The sequence below is a fragment of the Bicyclus anynana genome, chromosome 9 (genome assembly GCF_947172395.1).
Source record: "Bicyclus anynana chromosome 9, ilBicAnyn1.1, whole genome shotgun sequence".
NCBI lineage: Eukaryota > Metazoa > Arthropoda > Insecta > Lepidoptera > Nymphalidae > Bicyclus > Bicyclus anynana.
Genome location: NC_069091.1, coordinates 11,065,029 through 11,085,544, shown reverse-complemented (window position 1 = coordinate 11,085,544; position 20,516 = coordinate 11,065,029). Strand labels below are relative to the sequence as shown.

The 20,516-nt window shown below is 35.2% G+C and overlaps 1 protein-coding gene across 1 annotated transcript in view; it reads right to left on the bottom strand.

Annotated features, from left to right (window-relative positions):
• The window catches only part of LOC112043906 (zinc finger protein 585A), a 38,182-nt gene that overhangs the window by 10,890 nt on the left and 6,776 nt on the right, over positions 1-20,516 (bottom strand). The window contains exons 10-18 of the mRNA XM_052883412.1: positions 19,947-20,099; positions 18,769-18,967; positions 18,196-18,218; positions 7,450-7,578; positions 6,155-6,317; positions 5,314-5,406; positions 4,759-4,851; positions 4,146-4,384; positions 2,962-3,086 (exon numbers count right to left, since the gene is read on the bottom strand). Coding sequence (XP_052739372.1) covers positions 2,962-3,086; positions 4,146-4,384; positions 4,759-4,851; positions 5,314-5,406; positions 6,155-6,317; positions 7,450-7,578; positions 18,196-18,218; positions 18,769-18,967; positions 19,947-20,099 — 1,217 coding nt within the window. The remainder of the gene's footprint in view (positions 1-2,961; positions 3,087-4,145; positions 4,385-4,758; positions 4,852-5,313; positions 5,407-6,154; positions 6,318-7,449; positions 7,579-18,195; positions 18,219-18,768; positions 18,968-19,946; positions 20,100-20,516) is intronic.

The following is a 20,516-nucleotide window of genomic DNA, read 5'->3' as shown; positions in this document are numbered from 1 at the left end:
TCCTGTTAAAATTTTAAAATCAAATCAAAAATTTATATCTACAGTTGTAATATTTGAAGTTATTACTTGAATAATTGTTGTTCATATAAAAATTATTATTTTTGTTTACAAAGGACCATACACAAAAACAAAATATATTGATTTAAATGTGACATGACTATGACTTAAATTGAGACTATAACTATGACTGAAAATGCCAATGTCACGGAAATGAAAATATATATGAAATATAATATCACGGATCGCTGTGTCTCTGCCCTGACACTTCACTGTTATTTCACCGGCAGCGGGTGATAGGTGCTGTGTTGAAGGCCGGAGATGTTTTGAAAAATCATGTGTGTGATGGCAATGGTCCATCGTTTCATTTCATTTCATGTTCATTACTAACTACTCATTTTATTTTATTTATTTCTCATTTCATTCATTTTCACCTCATCATTGTTCAGTTAGGTTCATAATCCACGAATGAGGTTACTAACAATAAGTACTTCGAGATCGAAGGAAAGATTCATTCACGTCATGTCCATTACTAACAACTCTTACTTTCGTTTCATTCACCTTATTCATTTGCATCTCATTATTCATTTTATATTCATGTCCACGAATGAGGTTACTAACAATAAGTACTTCGAGAGCGAAGGAAAGATTCATTCATGTCATGTTCATTATTAAAAACTACACATTTTCATTCGTCTTTCATTTTCATCTCATCATCATTATTTTTATATATTATTCATGTTCATAATCCACGAATGAGTTGGAAAAAAAAAAAAAAAAAAAAAAAAAAAAAAAAGATGTGAGAGTACTTCGAGAGCGAAGTACTTGTCAGTCTGGCCGTGATAGATTATTTTATAAAGTAGTGAAAAATAAATATAGCTGAAAGTTAAGCTGATAAGCTGATTGATAATATGTGTATGATTCATTGTGAAATTAGACCTATCAGATAATTCTTACGTTAGTTAAATATTATTTTATATTTAGACAGTATTTTTGTATTCAATAATAAAGTTTAAATGAAAATACAAACAGTTATGTTACATGACGAATTTCAAAGTTTAGGTGACCAAATATGACGTCACGTGTAATGTTCTATTTAAATTGAAATTCAAATATCATTACGTAGAACATATATATATTCTTAATTATACTGTTTCGATAATTCTTCATATATTATTTAAAATAAAACTTAGAATATAGATCTGACATTATTGTAATTAAAAAGTAAATAAAAGTAATAGTTGTCATTATAAACGTTATTGGAATATGGTAACACTGGTAAGAACTACTAAGAATGATTCTATGTAATGAGGAATTACTGGCATAGACACGGAGCGTCAGGATACGCGGTATCAAGTAATCTGTGGTCAGTTTGAGCAGATGGCGTGTGATTGGTCTATTGCAAACAAATGCAGAAGGAATATTAGCCAATAGGCGTTTTGTAAAGAATCGAGATGTTCATGCTGGATGACGAAATGGCGTCTTGGCCGGTGTGATTAGAAAATATTAATTATTGTTGTTGTTATGGTGTCTTCCTGTGTTTCTGAGGCTGTTTTATGAAAGCTAAGTATTTTATATATAATATCTTTATTGTAAACTGTATTTTATTATGTTGTATTGTTGTAACGATAAGTTATATACATCCGAATTTACTTATGTGAAATTAGGTATATTTGCAACGACATTACCTACTTACGTCGTTGTATATTTGTATTGTAATAATGGTTAATGTTATTTTGATTTGTCTTGAAGTTAAGACTTTAATGAACTATCTATTTCAAGGTATTAATTATCATTTATATTGTATTTGTAATTAACCAATATTTTAAAAGAGCATTTGTTGAGTTTCTTGCCGTTCTTCTCAACAAGAGACTGCACTTTCCGAACTGGCGGTAGAGTCACTAAAATTAAAAGTAATATTGTTCAAGTAAAGAAATAAATGATTAATTTGGTCACGATTCTATTTTATTTTATTTAAAATACCTTGACACTCAGTAAAACTTAAATAACATTTAATATACTTATTAAATAATAAAATTAAATTGAATTAAGGATACTTATCTTAATAAAGTTAGTCAATACGATAGGCACAGTTTATTTAAATTTTCATTCAATGATATTATTGGCCTTTTCTAAAATGATTCATATCAGGTTTATTACACTACGTGATAAAGTATGTATTAACATACAACGCCTATCAACTAATCAAATTGTTTCTGTATAAAAATACTAAACTGACGGACTTACCCGACTGACGATCTTAGCCGAACTGATCTTACAAGTAACAATAGATATTTATGACAACAAATTATAATTCTGTTCCAATAATATTATTTGAGAAAAATCATTATTAATTAGACATATAAATAAATAAATTTAACACGTGCGAGCAATTATTTAACTGTCCTTGGGTCATTTTAATACAGGCGGCCCACTGGTCACATGGTCACATGGTCCGCACGGTCAACTTTGAAATTAAGGGTTCGTAAAAAAATTGATTATTTCTTTCACTCATTCAATACCGGTCGCATTATTGCTTTTTATTGCCCCAAGGGCAGCATGATTATCATGCTGCACTTGGGGCAATAAAAAGTGCGAGCACAGCGAAGCATACTGTGCGCTCGTTCTCACTTACAGATATATTGTAGGTAAACCTGTAAGTGAGAACGAGCGCACAGTATAGCGCGCAAAATTGTGCATGTGTGCGCTCAGTGGAGTCGCTAAATTCGGATCACTTTTTGCGTTGATTTTGTACCTATTATATATTATACTATTAGATGTGTGATAAGCAAAGATTTTATACTATTAGACATGTCACGTGCCGTTATCGTTGTTTACTATGCGACTAAATTAAAATTAAGACAATTAGCCAACTTTGATCGCTTCAGTTTCGACGCGCTAACAATAGTATAATATCTTTGCCTAATAGGTAGTATAAAATCTAAATTATGATATTGTACTCACAGTTTATTACAATAATCACAGTAAAACGTCTTATTCTTAGTGTTGTGTGTTACAATATTGTGAGAGCGTAGTCTCCTCGGTGTACTGTAGTTCTTGTTGCACGTCCTACATCTTAGTGTTTGCCTCTGAAATATGAGATAACTATACTCAGAGGCACAATTATCCGCCCACTTTAATTTACTCGCGTCATATTAAAGAGGGCGAATATTTGTGCCTCTGAGTATATAACTAATTTCATTTCGAATGATTATGAAAAAAACATTAAAAAATGTTTCCGTGAGAATACGTGGCTTTCTGACTGAACTGATTTTGAAAATTCTTTTACCACTGTAAAAGATTTATCAAAGTCAATTCAGAAAATGCAGAGATTACCCTCTACAACACCACAAATATTACCCCTTTATAATGTTAGTATAGTTTTAGCAGACTCAGAAGTGGATTACAAAAATTAGAAAACCAATGTCGAACAAAGGTTATGATTCACAACATTTGCCAGGACAACTTAATTAACAAATCAAACTGTAACCAAAATAAGACCCTAGAATGGCAGAGAATGACCTTGAGTGGAGTCACGCACTTGTGAACACTGTGTGTAGGGTTAAAGACGTCTTTGACAATTAACTAACACTCCCCTTTTCCACTCAAGTCACTGGCTTTTAATTGGTGGGAGGGCTTCGGACGTGGATAGTTACCACCCTACCGGCAAGACGTACCGCCAAGCGATTTAGCGTTCCAATACGCTGTCGTGTAGAAACCGACAGGTGTGTGGATTTTCATCCTAGTTAACCCGCTTCCATCTTAGACTGCATTATCACTTACGACCAGTTGAAATTGTAGTCAAGGGCTAACTTGTAAAAAATAAAAGAAAAATAAACTCCCCGCCTATCCCAAGTAACCCTTAACACGTTCACCGCGGCACGAGGTCAATTGACCTCGTACCAGCAAAAGAGAATTTTAGCGTCTTCAAGAGTTAAGAGGTCGATAAACCTCGTTCTGCACCATAGAAGGGCGGTACGAGGTCAAAAAACCTCGTACCGCAGCGAACGTGTTAAAGAAACACAAGAAATGTGGACGGCTCGAACACCACGAGCATACTCCCTACTCTTTACGGAGAGTCACGCCACTTGACGTCATATCCGTCTCAGACTACTATTTCCCACAATAGATTATAATTGGTTACTTACTTCTCCCTCTGAATGGTGAACTTTTCTGTAATGATGTTCAATATACAGTGAAGATTTGAATTTCATTGTACATAAGTGACACTGAAGCCGTCTCTCAGGCAAGTGTTCCAGTCGGTGAGCCATCAGTTCTTGCCAGTCCGCAAATTTCTCAGAACAAAGAGAACAACTGTTATAAACACCATGCGTTGGTATATGGGTGTGTAGTTGATTATCATCTTCGAATGATTTAGTACATAAACCTGCAAAGTGTTGTATAAGTTAGACTATACGAAATGTTAGTGTTCAGCAGGGTTATTATGTAACTCGGTGTACCATTCAAGTATTCAGTCGCTACATCGTTTTTCATCGTATTTTCGTTTTAGCAATCCTGTAACATTGTGTTTTCAACGAAATAACATTAAATGCACAATTTTCCATTAAGTGGTAACGTTTTTTTGTTTCTACGATCATCTAACAATTTTTTTTTTTAATCAAGTGAATGATAATGAACAATTTAAGAGCATGCAAAAACTGTCAAGTAGGCTATTATCTTAATTACGAAAATAATAATATTTTTATCACGATTTTTAGATTTAATTATTCCAAATGACAACATACTATAAAAAAATATTACCACACAATAGAGTTCCTGATGAATTCATATTATATATTACATTTTTTCTTTCACTTTTTTCAGTTTTGATGTCTTTTCTTTTTGATTTATCTCCTGAAAATTCCAAGTTTGTAAAGATTAATATTAATAAGTAATATTTATTTGTTATATAGATTATAGCCATTATATTATAAGCTAGCGCTTGGTCTCACATTGAATAGTACAGAATTATTTAAAAGGTCACTCTGCATTGCAAATATAACATGACTAATTAATTCAAATTTCTTTAATGACCTAGTCATACTTCTAATTAAATAACTGACATAAATATAATCCTACTAATATTATAAACGCGAAAGTTTGTATGGATGTTTGTTACTCTTTAACGTCGCAACTACTGAACCAATTAGGCTGAAATTTGGAATGGAAATAGATTTTACTCTGGATTAATACATAGGCATTACTTTTCATCCCGCAAAAATCCATGGTTCCTGAAGGATTTGTGAAAAACTAAATTCCACGCGGACGTAGACGCTAGTATAGTATTGTTTAAGAAGTTTCAAAAATATGATTTACCCTTAGCCCTTGGTTTCAGTGATTTCTTCTTGGTCAATTTACTTATATTTTTCTGCACTGATTTTTTTACATTAATATTATCCTGATTATTATCTGGAAGAAAATATTAACATTGTTAAATTGATTAACAGAGTTTTGTTATTGGGTAAGTTTGCTGACATAAACGTGCAAATTTAATCAATCTCAATTGCATTGATTTAAATAAATTTTTTATATAGTAAAAAGGCGTTTTGCCATAAATATTCCTGTGCTGATTAAGCCGTGAGGAATATTCAGGATGATGGCATGAGACCTGATGAATTGACGTTGGTTCTCTGGGAAATGGGGCGGGCGCCTCAGACCAATTATAGAAGGATCTGTATTGCACTCATAGTCACGAACAAAATTGTCTGCCAGTTTCTGAGGAAAACGAGCTTGGATTTTGTATATATCTTATACTAAATTAGAAGTTTTTACCCGTTTTTTACACAATTTAATTACACAAAAAGGTATTTTTTCGGAGCTCTTTAACCGGCGAACACGATTACAACTATTTAACATCGATTCTATAAAGACAGTTTTTATAATAGCATTAGATCGTTGATCATATGCTTTGACAGAAAAGTAACGTCTAGCGAGGCAGGTCCTATACAATAATTGGTCTGAGGGCGGGCGCTACTGTAGGGCACTACACGCATTGTGCATTACGCAATAAATATTTTGTCAAATATGCAGCTAGTTCCTCTGACTTCATGCATCCTATAACGCGCGGGTGAGGTCCAAGTTGTGTAGTGTTTATAGATTAAGGCACATACTCATATAGGCACCATACTCTTGATATAATTTGAAGTGTTTTACTTGCCAACTTCATTCGTCTTCAAAACCAAATCATATTCTACATCATAATGATCATGAGCATCATCTTCCAAGGGTTCATCATTCATTTTAGTGATATCTATTTCAAGTACTTCTTGTTTCACTTCAAATGCAATATCACTATCAATGTCATCTTCTTTTTTGATATCCTGTTACAAAAGGTCAGTGTTACATAGATATAAAAATAAAATAATGAAAGATAACTAAGAAGTAAAATAATGAAAGAAATCTACTTGAGCAGCCCTGAAGGGTTTTTTTTTATTCTTTGACAAGATCACAGGTATATTCTGCCCATGCTATATATACATACTGGAATGCTATATTTCTTGACGATATATCTTTGCCGGTAGGCTGGTAACTAGCCATGGCCTATGGCTACCACCAGACTAGATCTGGGAATCGAACCCATGATCTCTCTTTAGAGCTCCATAGCACTACCAACTTTGCTAAAGAGTTTGTCAAGTGCCTGTTATTACACCAACAACCAAGTATTGCTTCATGCCAGAGCACAGTAATGCTACTTAACTGCTTTATGGCAGGCAGAAATAAGAATGGCGGTAGCACTTCCTAAGTCAATCTCTGTCACAAAAAGCTTGCTTATCTACTTATCTACCAACTAACTCTAGCTTGTCAAGTTTGTTGGTTTGTCCCATGGTATGCGGGCGATGGGGGAGGTATGACTGTAAAGGTGTGAAAACGTGAACGCGGGCCATAAGTCAGGTATCAGTTGTGAGCATTCACTGTTGACGACTACTCGCAATAAATTACCTGCGGCTGTCCGAATAAAACGCACACGATATTCATATTCGAAAATGAGTCCTACAACCTGCTAAGTTATTGGTTGACACAAGAACCAAATAACTTGTAAATATTTATATAACAATAACATTACTTTTGTTTTGTGTCTTTGTGTCCTTTTTTCAATATAAATAAATAAATGTTGTAAATGTAAACAAATGAAACTTTTTATTCCACCAAGTATTATTATATTATAATATTTAATTAAATAGTTAATTAATCTATAATACACATACAATGATATATTAAAATATTGAGTTATGTCATGTAGGATATTCAGAGATATCTGAAGACTTATTTGAAATGTAATAACTTATGTGGAGCAGTCAACTTTAATCTGTCATCGCTACCCACCCCCAAGCCTCTGCAGACCATCAGGAGTGTTACAAATGAGTTTGCCAAGCTATAGTTCTACCTACAATAAGTATGTATTTACAAGTACAGGATTATTATATTGAATGTTTATTATAACAAATATCTCACCTGTTTAAGAATGATAGAACTAAATACTAAATTGGCAGCTATGCATTTTGTTCTGAACTCTATAAATTGTTGAAGAGTGGTAAAACATAGTTTACACAGCTGCTGAGGGTCATTAACAGCCAGCTGCAACTAAAAAAAAATCATGTCATTAAATTAACATAATAAAAAATAATTCTAATAATCCTAAATATTGAAAACAATACCTTTAAGACAAGCCAAGATACATACAGCAGACAAAAAGTAAAAATACCTACATCACACCAATATTAAGAATTCAAAATGTCAAGTATACTGTAAAGTATTGTATATTTTAATTATCATTCATTTTTTTTCATTATCATTTTTTTTTCATTCACTAGGTCCGTGTGGCAGGAGCGCTCTGACTCCCCACAAGGAGATCAGCAAACGCCTCAGAGAGGCAACAGGCGACCCTCGGGCGGGCAGCTTTCTCGCGCAAAGAATTTCAATCGCAATTCAACGCGGGAATGCTGCCTGCGTGATGGGCACCCTACCAAGGGCGGCAAATTTTGATAATTATTTTTAGGTATTAGTTTTAATTTTAATTTATTTTAATTTTGTAGTTATATTAGTTTTAAGTTATTATGTAGTTGTGTTGTATTAAAAAATCAATACTGATTATTTCAATAAAATTCATTTTGTTCAATTCATTTATTTTTTTAGTGTTTAGAATACCATAAATTATGAAAAGAAGAATTTATTGATAAAATAAAAATTTCTTCAACTCCTAAGCTTGTTTACTGAGTTTAAGGTATTACTTGATACATGTGCTAAACTTCTAGCCCACTTTGGAGTTGTAACACACTTAACTATGTAGGTATAGTAGGCCCTTGAGATGTCTTTTGTACATTGCACAGTCATATGTCTCATGTTGAAAGTTGACTCTATGTATATAACACTTTACTTTACTACAGTTTGTTTCATGTAGGATGGTGCAGGTGACAGTTTGTTTCACTCTTGAAAGTTTCCTGCGGATCACAATTATAGTATGTATTATAAACATCATACAGGTGACTGTCACCGTACCCATGCTATCTGAAAAACACTTTACATTCCAATGCAGTCATTTAACATCAAAGCAATTCAAGCCAGTTTAAAACTTATGCTTTATTGGGGATGACAAATAGGTTTGAATATATTAATTTTTATGATACATTGGGGTAAATATAGTCAATGATAACTAATTTATACATAAAAAGCAAAGATTGTCTGGATATTTAAATATAAATAAGATTATATAATTTCAAAATCTTTTAGATGAAAATTCATACAATTTTAGCTTCCTTACATTAAATGTGACATTTTTTAAAAAATTAACTATAAACATAAACGCACAAATAACAATGATATTAGTAATTTTGTTTGAACGCCCACACAAATCTAACGATCATTATGACCCAAGACGTCAATAAATTGTACCATTTTGTATGGGGCGTTCTTCAGGGATCCATCGCAGCGCCGCAAATCTGACCCTTTAAATCCCTGTAGCTCCGAAAGTAATGATCGCAAATACCCTGTTACTTTAACAAAATTGCTTTACTATTAGCATACTCCTAATTTATATAATTTAAAAAAGTTTAATATGGATGATATATTAAACTTGTTACAATAATGGTTATTAATATTACTTACGTTCAAGTTAGTGAGTATGTTAAAATACATAATAGACTTCTCATCAAATGGAATCATATTCTTTGCTGATTTCAAACAAGCTCTACACTTTGACATATTTATTGAGTGTTTTTCTGAATTTGTTTGAGATGTTTATTATTTTGAAAAAATTAGCGCAATATTACACATTTACTTAAAATAGAGATAATTTACATTTCCCAATCCTCAAATTTATTATTTGCTTGTTTACAAATACAGAAGTTGGAATCAAGTATTTTTGTTTTGGTCAAATGACAATTTCTAATTATTCCACTTGACGTAATGACGTTGACAACGGACGTTAGGATGACAGTTGCCATTGTTGGCACCATAGATTTACGACTATGGTTGTGCCTTTACACCACAGAACAGAAGGTTAAATAATTGTACACTAACACCATTGGGATGAAACATGAAGATACTATCGACATCTGGCATCGGTGGTGCTATACTTTTTTTTCAAGTCGCCATAATAGGACTGTTTTGCATTCCAACAAAACAGGTATTATGTGTTGAATAAAACACACAGCGTTAGATGAAGAAAGCTGATGTAAATTTGCCTTAATTTAGGTTGTCTATGGTTAAAAACTTACCGAATTGTCTGCAATTGTATACCTTTCTCTTTCTTTCACCAGCAGGCATCCTCTTCTAACACATAAGGATGCTTGAAACCTTTGGTGTCAATGTCATAGTCTTTAAATCTCCAGCAAGAGGATTGCTGCAACGCTGTGTGTTTTATTCAACACATAATACCTGTTTTGTTGGAATGCAAAACAGTCCTATTATGTGTTTTCTAAAACACACAGCGTTAGATGAAGACCTGTTTGTTATCTGCTGGTGATAAATATCAAATGCTATGATGAAAAATAAAAAATTAAATAATTAGTTTCTTATTATTACATATTATAACCCAAAACTAAATTCAAACAAAAACAAAATATCAAAACATAATTAACTATATGTATGTATAAATCATTCTAACTATTATAAGAAAAAAACATGAGTAATAAATTAACTTTAGAATCGTTAAGTTTGCTTACAGGCTTACAGTAAAATTTCTAGAAAGTTGTAATACTCCTCCAGTTTCCCCTATTCTAGAGGCTATTGCCAAGCAAATACTACCTGGTGGAGCATCAATATTAGCTTATTTAAAAATGCTTCTTAACCATCATTGTTATGGAAACAGGTATCAATTTCTCTGTTAGAGAGATAAATAGACTTGTGACAGTTGTATCAGTGTCCCATCTATGTACAGAATTCAGATCAGTAATGTGATGGACAGGGCAGACCCGTCGGTCTGGATGTCTCCGCAACATCTAGTCTATCTAAATTAGTCCTTGAACCAAACCTTGGCCGGAGAATAATCCCTTCCTCAGAAAGACTGAGTTTCTCCAGACTGTTGTCCATTGAAGTGATCATGGATTCTATGACTTGAGGCTAGCAAGAGTATTGAAATTGTCCACCAAGCTATTTCAGATGGAGAATCAGAGTTATTTGAAACTTTTAAACACTCAAATAGTGTTTTATCACTGGCCGAGTAAGTGAAATGGTTTTTAGAACTTGATGAATAAGAAAAAATAAAAAAGAAAATAATAATGATATTAAAAATGTTTAGAGATACCTGCCTCTGAAACTGTACAGTAAGTTGAAATAGCTGATGATATAAGAATGGTTCTATAAGCTAAAAGCTCTTCTAAAAACAAATTTTGCTAGAAATCTAGCCACTTGCTGGCCTTCAGGTGCTATTGGGTTAATCTTATTGGTCTCACACCAAGTTAACCATCTCTTAATTGCAGCATTATATTTTGTTAGTAGATGTCTGCCAATAACTTTTTAACAAGTTTTGTTCTTACAGGAACCAGTGAGCACCTTGGTTGGGGCCCACCCCGCAACTTTCAAGGCCAGAACACTGAAATTGTCCACTTTTGCTGGGCAATTGCCTGTGGTCCAATCAATTAAAACCTTCCGCAGGTTCTTTACTGGAAGAGGCTCTGATAGAGTCCTCGTTCGCAGCTCTGGCAACCAGAAACACTTAGTCCACTCTGGTGCTTTTAGAATGTATGTTCCCTTTGAATTAATCAAGAGAGCTATAACTCTTGGTATTAAGCTGGGTGGGGGAATGCCCAGCCCAGCTGATAGTCTCATAGTCAGCTGTAAATGTCAAAGAAAATTGCAGAACAATCTTTGCAATCTAAGGTAACTAGTGGCGTGCACAAGGTCTTTAACTAGGGTAGGCAATGTACTTACAAAAAGTACCATCCTCATTATCACAGACCTCTGGGTAGGCATAGCATTATTGCATCTATGAAGTGCACACCACTAAAGGTGACTTATCCTAGATACGACAGCTGTTGACTGCTCTTGATGTGAACAAGTTTATGTCTGGGACACCCCATACTTGAAATATTACCTCCGAGGCTTGGGGCAGAAGATGCCACTCCGGTACTTTGCGATACCTTTGCGATACATTGCGATAGGCTATCTGCAATTCTGTTACTCTCCGAGAGATTGGTTGCCGTGAGTGTTGGCTGCAACTGCTTTGCAAGTTTTAGGACTGTGGTTGTGAGTCCTAGCAATGCTGGAGAATGTGTGCCACCCTCTTTCCCGAGGAATGCCCCAAGGGTCTGATTGTCGGATTGTTGAATTAATATGTGTGCCCCTTGTAGAGTCAACCCCTGACTGTTTAAGGCTGTGAACAACAACAACAACAACAACAACATACATCTCCCTTCTGTTTGACTGCCGTGGACCCCACTTTTCTGATAGGTAAGTTCCATTCATGTGGGCTCGAGAGCTTGCTGCATCTGTCATTATAGAAGTAAAAATGAGTCACACTGTGTGTGACTATTAATGTTGAACTGTTTACAACAGTTTCTAACCATAAATTTAGATCCTGTTGGACAAGTAGTGGTAGACCTTTTCTTGCTCTTGGCCCATCTTGCTTGACCACTCTTACAAACAGCTGGGTCCTGCAACACCGCAGAGGACCCAACCCTCTAAGCTGTGTAATTTGCCAAGTTTAACAAATCTAATAAAGTTAGAGCTTCTCGAAGACAACTGTCTCTATCTCTGACCCTCTCGGTTATGATGTGTTTATTTTTTATTGTCTTCTTTGAGTTTTGTTAAAATAGGTATGGTATGGAAATACTAGATCAAGATATTCTACTTCTTGAGCAGACTTGTAATAATTTATATGCCAATCTAAGATTCTCACTATTCTCAGCGTTTCCGCAACCTGAGAAAACTAATATTGTATGATCCTGATTGACTAGGAAAAAATCATCTAAATATACAATTATCTGGAAACCCTCTGCATATAGGATCTCTGCAATCCAATTAATAACTATAGAGAACCTTCTTTGAGATTGATGTCAGGAAAAATGGTAGAACTGTCAATTGTAGAACTTCATTGTTCTAAAACTATCATTATTTTGCCCTATCATTGGTAAATGCTAAAATAAGCTAATGATAATAAGCCTCATGAATCTTGTCTCTCATTAAACAATCATCTGTCTATAAAAAATTCCCATCATCTGTCTGTGAAATTAATAGGAAATGTTTCACTGAGACATATGAACTCAGACCTGTGAGGTCAAGAATTGGGAGTAATCCTCTTTCTGTTTTTTACCAAGACTATGCAACGTAGGCATCCTGGATTGAGTAACTTCTTTATTCTTATGTGTATTTTTTCAATTTCTCTAATATCTTCTATTATTTTAAATTGTACATCACATTTGTCATCTCTGTTGCACCAGTTATTAAGCTCATAACTAAACTGTTAGCGCCCTGCTGTTTTCACTGGTGAGCATGGTCTCCTAAGCAATCATTAAAAAGATTCTTCTCTGTAATATAAGGTAAAGTGCTAAGCCACCTCTGTGATCCACCTATGGATGCAAAGCCTCCCTGTCAAATTTCTGACTTGCTAGAACTCTAAATGCCCACTCACCATAATCATATAATATGGTAAGTAACCATACTATATGATTACACACAATTTACATTGTAGTCTCAGAATTGAACAACCCAACATATAAAATAAATATCATTTATTTCAGTTTATAAAATTACATAAATACATGTGAGTTTGTACCTACCTTCTTTTAGAAATACTAAACCTCTTTACAAATATTCAATTAGCAGTTGAATTAGTTGATGTTCAGTCAAGCAAATCCTGCAACCCTGACTTCAATAGCTATATTTTAGTGTTAGATAGTCCAGCTGTTAAATTCTCAATTGAAGCTACTTAAATAATCTTTATTTTACATTGGCACAGCTGTTCGTTCAGCTTACGATCTACAAACCCAGGACTAGCAATACCAGATTGTAAAAAAAAAAAAAATCGAATACCACATTCTGACCCTGACTGTCAAAATTTTAAGGTTTGAAAAGCAAACACGCGACAGGCTGCTGTACAGCGCGCTAGTTCGGTATGCGTACGGTACGTGGTACGTTAATAATCCTTCCGCAGGTTATTGTAAACGCCCCTAATCCACTGATGGGATAGTGTATTTCTCATAACACTCTGTACCGTGCGCAAGCAATGAAAAACATTTTTTTTTTTTTTTTTTTTTTTTTTTTTTTTTTTTTAGAGGTTGGATTATTTAAGAAATCAGATGTAGAAGGTCTTATCACTTCAGGAATAGAATACCATTCGACAGTAGTGTCGGCAATGTAGTTTATAGATTCAAGTAAATATACTTTCAGCACCAACTCTCGTCGTCAACTCTCGGATCCGAGTAAGTCTGATACGATTTGATTTTGTACTTACATTGTAAGTGGAGGTGATATTCCTGGAGGATGAAGAATCTGCTCTCCTCAGCCTCAATGTCGACTCTCGTACGAAGCGTTCACCTTCGAATCTGATTCACCTGAGTGCACAATGCACATGCACACTGCACCTCACAGAACACTATAATACTCCTAAAGGTGCTGCACCTCCTCTTAAGCATCCATTTAAGGATATTACACTGTGTGTTAACAATTTTAAATCTATATTTAATATTTCAACACTTTTTTTAACTTGGAAAATTTTTGCGACGTTTTACCGGCAAAATTTTACAAACGCTATGACATTGACACCAAAGGTTTCAAGCATCCTTATGTGTTAGAAGAGGATGCCTGCTGGTGAAAGAAAGAGAAAGGTATACAATTGCAGACAATTCGGTAAGTTTTTAACCATAGACAACCTAAATTAAGGCAAATTTACATCAGCTTTCTTCATCTAACGCTGTGTGTTTTAGAAAACACATAATACTACACTATACTAATAGCATTAACAACTGAGTCTTAGGGCCATAAATCATTTCTCTATATCTATCTCGCTTGCACTTATGGGTCTTATGGAGCCGTCTAGTGAAGGGTGTAACAATGAAAGACATATTATCGATAAGTAAAGTTTATTATCGTATCTTGTTCACAAAATTAAAAAAATTAACAATATTTGATTTAATATAATACATATTTCATATTATATAATTATTAACTAAATAAAATTAATCTTCATCTGAGTCTTCATCATCAGAATCTTCGTCTTCTGCCAAATTTATTATATATTAGTATCCATAGTGCGCAACGAGTAACACATGAATGTATTTATTTAATTGCAGTAAACACATTTATAGCAAAAAAAATACGCAATGCAATTACATTAGAAACCGACCAATCAGAATCGTCCAAATCATTATTGACTCATCATTAGCACGTGTGCAGGTAGCCGTTTATCGATAATTAGGGTGCGCAGGTAGGCGCGCTGCACATTCCTATCTTTTTTGACTTTTATGACCGGACGACTCAGATGATAATGCGCATACTATAGATGGCACACACAGTTTTTTAATTTTTTTTAAAACACTCAAAGTTCATTCAATGGTTACTCAGTGCAGTCAGCGGTGTATTGTTAAAAGACAGACAGTAGGTAAATACAGATAGTAAATCGCTTTAGTAGTAGCGGCGTTAAAGAGTAACAAACATCCAAACATCCATTCAAACTTTCGCGACTCGCGTTTATAATATTAGTACGAAATAGGATAACATAACAGTAACACTTTGACAGTTTACTTTAGGATTTTTTTTTTGATTATTTTAAGTCCGGTTTGCAATAGTTTACCTTTCCATTATGTCCCATTCCAGCATTCTCTCATCTCTGTCTATGTCTATGTTTATCTTTGTCATTTTAATGCTGGATGTCTGACGCGAGGTTTGGAGAAGTACTGATAAAATTTATTATTCTAAACCTATATTTATTATTATAAACATATCATATTTATGCGGCGGCCCAGTAGTAGTTTTTATTACTTTGTAGTTTACAGAGTTGAGTCTTGAGAGTTGACTTTGCAATAGTTTTCACAGAATATGAAATTTTAGTCAATAGAGTATTTAAAAGACAAGATGTTGACATCCAAAAACTACATAAAAACTTTTTTATTAACTTAAAATTAATATAATTTTGAAGAAAATTAAGGCGGTAATTTCGTGCTCATAGAACTTGAATTTAAGGGCCTCTCCTATTACAAGGGTCTTAAACTTGCAAATTAAAGAACAAAGAAAATTTTAAATTATTTTACTAAAAAAACTATCATCTTATTAACAGTAACAAATAACGCTATTTTAATTGTGTCCTCTATTTGTCATCATATCAAAAGCATTTAATATGTTCATTCTATGACAAATACAAAAGTTATTGATGCCTTACCAACATGCCCTAAAACAGGTGCAAGTGGGCAAGCCATATTAGCAAGGTACACAGACAAAAGATGGACATTATAGATTTATTATGGGATGTTTTCTGTGCTATGGGCATTAATCTCATATTAAAAAATGGATGCACAATCAGGGAACAAAAACGTCCCCACTCAATGACTGCCAAACACAACATCTTGGCATTCAATTCAAGTAGTCGCATTTGCAAATTCAACCTTAAAATCAAAACCTAAGGTTGAAATTGCTCTGAATTTGGGATTTTATTAAATACTAGCGGACGCCCGCGACTTCGTCCGCGTGAAAGTCGTAAACTTTCAAGTACCCCTATCCTACCCTACCCTACCTCTACCCTACCCTATCCTATCCCAACCCTACCCCTACCCTACCCTACCCCTGCCCTACCCCTACCCTACCCTACACTACCCCTACCCTACCCCTACCCTACCCTACCCTACCCCTACCCTACTCATTAAGGCTGCACTTCTTTATTTATTCCCTCCTCCGCGAGTCGCGTCGAGCGCGACAACCGTTACACAAAAATAATCCATATAGCATGAATTAGTATTCACGCGCGATGGCTTAGCGTATTTCTTGTATAACTTTGGTGTTTCTTTACCGATTTTTATGATTCTTTTTTTATTGTATAGGTAATAATGTTAACTTTTTTAGTTAGGGATGAGTGATGAGTGTTATAAACATGAGAGTTGACAAATATAATTAGAAAGCTCCGAACTGCTAAGCTATCGGGAGTTACACGTGTTATTGTGAGTCAACCATAAAAGATAGACATATATATGCTGTTGTGTTTTTATAGATAATTTTAAGGAGAACATTTCCGTCATACATAATTTCTATGTAGTTTTAGCCATTAAGGCTGTACACGCGACGGAAGCTTAAAAAATTGAGTAACTTCTCCCGTTTTCTTAACATTTCTCTTCACTGCTCTGCTCCTATTGATCGTAGCGTAATGAAAAGTATACTATAACCCGCCCAGGAGTATGTAGAATAATTGTACCAAGTTTCGTTAAAATCCGTCCAGTAGTTTTTGTTTCTATAAAGAACATACAGACAGACAGACAGACAGACAGACAAAAATTTTACTGATTGCATTTTTGGCATCAGTATCGATCACTAATCACCCCCTGATAGTTATTTTGGAAATATATTTCATGTACAGAATTGACCTCTCTACAGATTTATTATAAGTATAGATTGAACTATTTTTAAAGGCATTTATCTTTACCAATAATTCTAAAACTATCAAAGCAGAAAAAATTTCACTTAAAATCTGGCCAAAATTGGCCAGTTTTCTATGTGATTGTTCGTTCTTTTATTATAAGAGGTCAATGGGTATAGGTAAGTAAAGAGCCGTAATAGCCCAGTGGATATGACATCTGTCTCCGATTCCGGAGGATCTACGGACCCCTGAACCGTCAGGGTCCGATCAGGGGTCCGCATGGTATGACACCTTCAACTTTTCAGTATGAGCGTATAATCGTGTCATATAGAAGTTAGAGAAATACAATGTTCTCGGTTTTTCATCTTTCTCTTGTATCATTAACCGACTTCAAAAAGGAGGAGGTTCTCAATTCGGTCGGTATTTTTTTTTTTTTTTTATGTATGTACACCGATTACTCGAAGACGCCTGGACCGATTTCAAAAATTCTATTTTTTGTTTAAAACGGTATAGTCCCCATTTGGTCCCATTGCCATCATCAACTGTTCATCATCAATGTTGTGACTGTCATTTAGGGGTTTGGTGATGAAGACCAAGGACAATTAAGGGAACTCCATAACAATTTACAGTAACTACCTTTTGTTTGGTCTTGATTAATTCGTATTGCTGAGAACTTTCTGCCTAGATGAGTTGTGTTTGTTCTTAGGGGTCTGATGATGAAGACCAAGATCAATTAAGGGCACCCCTTAACGGTTTACGGTAGCTACCTTGTGCTTGGGCTTGATTAATTTGTATTGATGAGAATTTTGTACCAAGATGGGTTGTGACTGTCATTAGGGGTCTATAACATGGCTTGAGTGAATACATCACCGGCTTAGCACCGCCTTCATACTGATCAGCAGGTAGAACATATTATGATGTTATTTTTCGCTTTTTAGTTTAGTGGGTACGTTTTTAGGTTTTGAAGTCGGTTATATTTTTTTTATTAAATTTTTTTTTACTATTTTTTGTCATAGAACAAAGTCATTTGTTGTACTACTTTTGTCCTACAATGTAGGTTTACTCTGCACGCATATTCCTTCAGCTTCTTGTTTTAAAAATGTAAGGTTCGTGTCTGGTTGTTTTTTATTTATCAGGAATAGTCCGTGCACTTTCATGTGCACTTTAAGATTATTGTTTCCCGTGAAGGCTTTTTGACATACCTCACAAACATACGGCTTCACACCTGAAATTAGTATTGTTATTAAAATACATATAATATGTAATAGGTTAAACATTTTCATACACTTTCGTAAATAGTACACAAAATTATATTATATTAATTAGAAAGGTACGGGTAAGTAATAGTGTCATTGCTGCACTTCATTCACAAATCACTCCTTGAAGGCGAGACCTATACCTTGGAATGACTTGGCACTTGGTATTGAGGTAGGGAGTATGAAACAGGTAGCTTGACGGGGCGGAACCCGCAAGCGTGCTTCATGACCACAATCCTCTGAAACACCATCGTTACGTAAGTCGGCTTACCGGTGTATGTACCTACGGCGATGTTTGGTGTGCACTGAATAGTCGTAGAACTTGGCGGGGCAGAACTCGCAAGCGTGCTTCATGACCAGTCCTCCGATACACCATGGTTACGTAAGTCGGCTTACAATTGTGTATACGGCGATGTTTGGTGAGCACTGAATAGTCGTAGAACTTGGCAGGTCAGAACTCGCAAGCGTGCTTCACGACCACAATCCTCTGAAACACCGTGGTTACGCAAGTCAGCTTACCGGTGTGCGTACGGCGATGTTTGGTGAGCGTTGAACGCTCGTAGAACTTGGCGGGGCAGAACTCGCACGCGTATTTGCGGATGCCATCGTGCTTATTCTGATGCGCGACAAGGCTTTGCCTGATTTTGTACGTCTTCGGGCAGCGGTCGCATTTGTAGAAATGATTCTTATCGTGCACACGCAGAAAGTGACGTCTAGCCTAAAAAGATGGCCATTTAAAATGTTAATTTGTAATATTGACGTCTTTGGTAACCTATGTCATCATTCTCAACCCATATACGGCTCACTGCTGAGCTCGAGTCTCCTCTCAGAATGAGAGGGGTTAGGCCAATAATCCACCACGCTGTCCCAATGCGGATTGGCAGACGTCACACACGCAGAGAATTAAGAAAATTCTCTGGTATGCCGGTTTCCTCACGATGTTTCCCTTCACCGTTTTTTGAGACACGTGATATTTAATTTCTTAAAATGCACACAACTGAAATGTAGGAGGTGCATGCCCCGGACCGGATTCGAACCCACGCCCCCGAAATCGGAGGCAGAGGTCATACCCACTGGGCTATCACGGCTTGTACCGTAAAGGAATGTTATAGTTGTTTTTGGTTTCGAAACCAGTAAAGCCTCTTTTATCATGTCGGCGGTCGGTATGAATGAAGCAATGAGTACATAATATAAATAAAATTTAAGTGTCTGTCTGAGTATTATCAAAATAACTGAGTTTTCACAAGTGCTTATAGTTTTATTTACATACTAGCTTACGTCGCGTGGATTCACCCGCTTGGTTCCTGTTCCCGTAGATACGGGGATAATATATAGCCTATAACCTTCCTCGATAAATGGGATATCTAACACTGAAAGAATTTTTCAAATCGGACCAGTAGTTTCTGAGATTAGCGCGTTCAACCAAACAAACAAACTCTTCTGCTTTATAACATTAGCATACTTAAAAAAAACACAAACAATCTTGTTTAAAATTTTTGTTGGTCTGTCTGTCCGGTTTAATCTTTGGAACATCTGGACAGATTTTAATGAGCCTTACACTGGAAGGTAGAAGCGGTTATTGAGCAACGCATAGGCCCTTTTTATCCTAAAAAAACCAATGGTTCCCGCAGGATTTATGAAAAACTGAATTTCACGCGGACGAAGTAGCAGGCGTCTTCTAGTAGGCATTTACTTACATCGCCGGTATTTTTGCAAATCTTTCCGCACACGGGACACAACACTGCACTGTATTTCTTACAAGAATGTTTGTCCAGTTCACTTTGAGACACAAACGGCCTTTTACACAACTTGCAGTATACTCTTTCTGGAATGTGCTCAATCTTATGAATCTAAAAAATAAAAGGAAATGCACTCTAATAACGTCAATAGGCGTAACATGCGACCAAACGACGCAACTCGTGATAGTAAATAGACAAATTTGTCAACCTATAACAGCACAACAAGAAATATCTGTCTCTTTTGTAACGTTGGGACGAAAGAGATAGGACTTGGACTATTCAGCCGCCATTTTCTCTATTTCTCGTTATAATATTTGTCATTGATAGCATGTTAACCACACAGATTGCCTAGTGGGAGTTTTCAATGTATTCATACTGTGACGATCGCGTAAACGTAAACGCGAATTTCTAAGAAATTAAAACAGTTGTGCAGTAGTGCCACTAGATGGAGCTGTTTCAATTTCTTAAAAATTCGCGTCTACATACGTTTACGCGATCGTCACAGTATGAAAACATTAAAAACTCCCA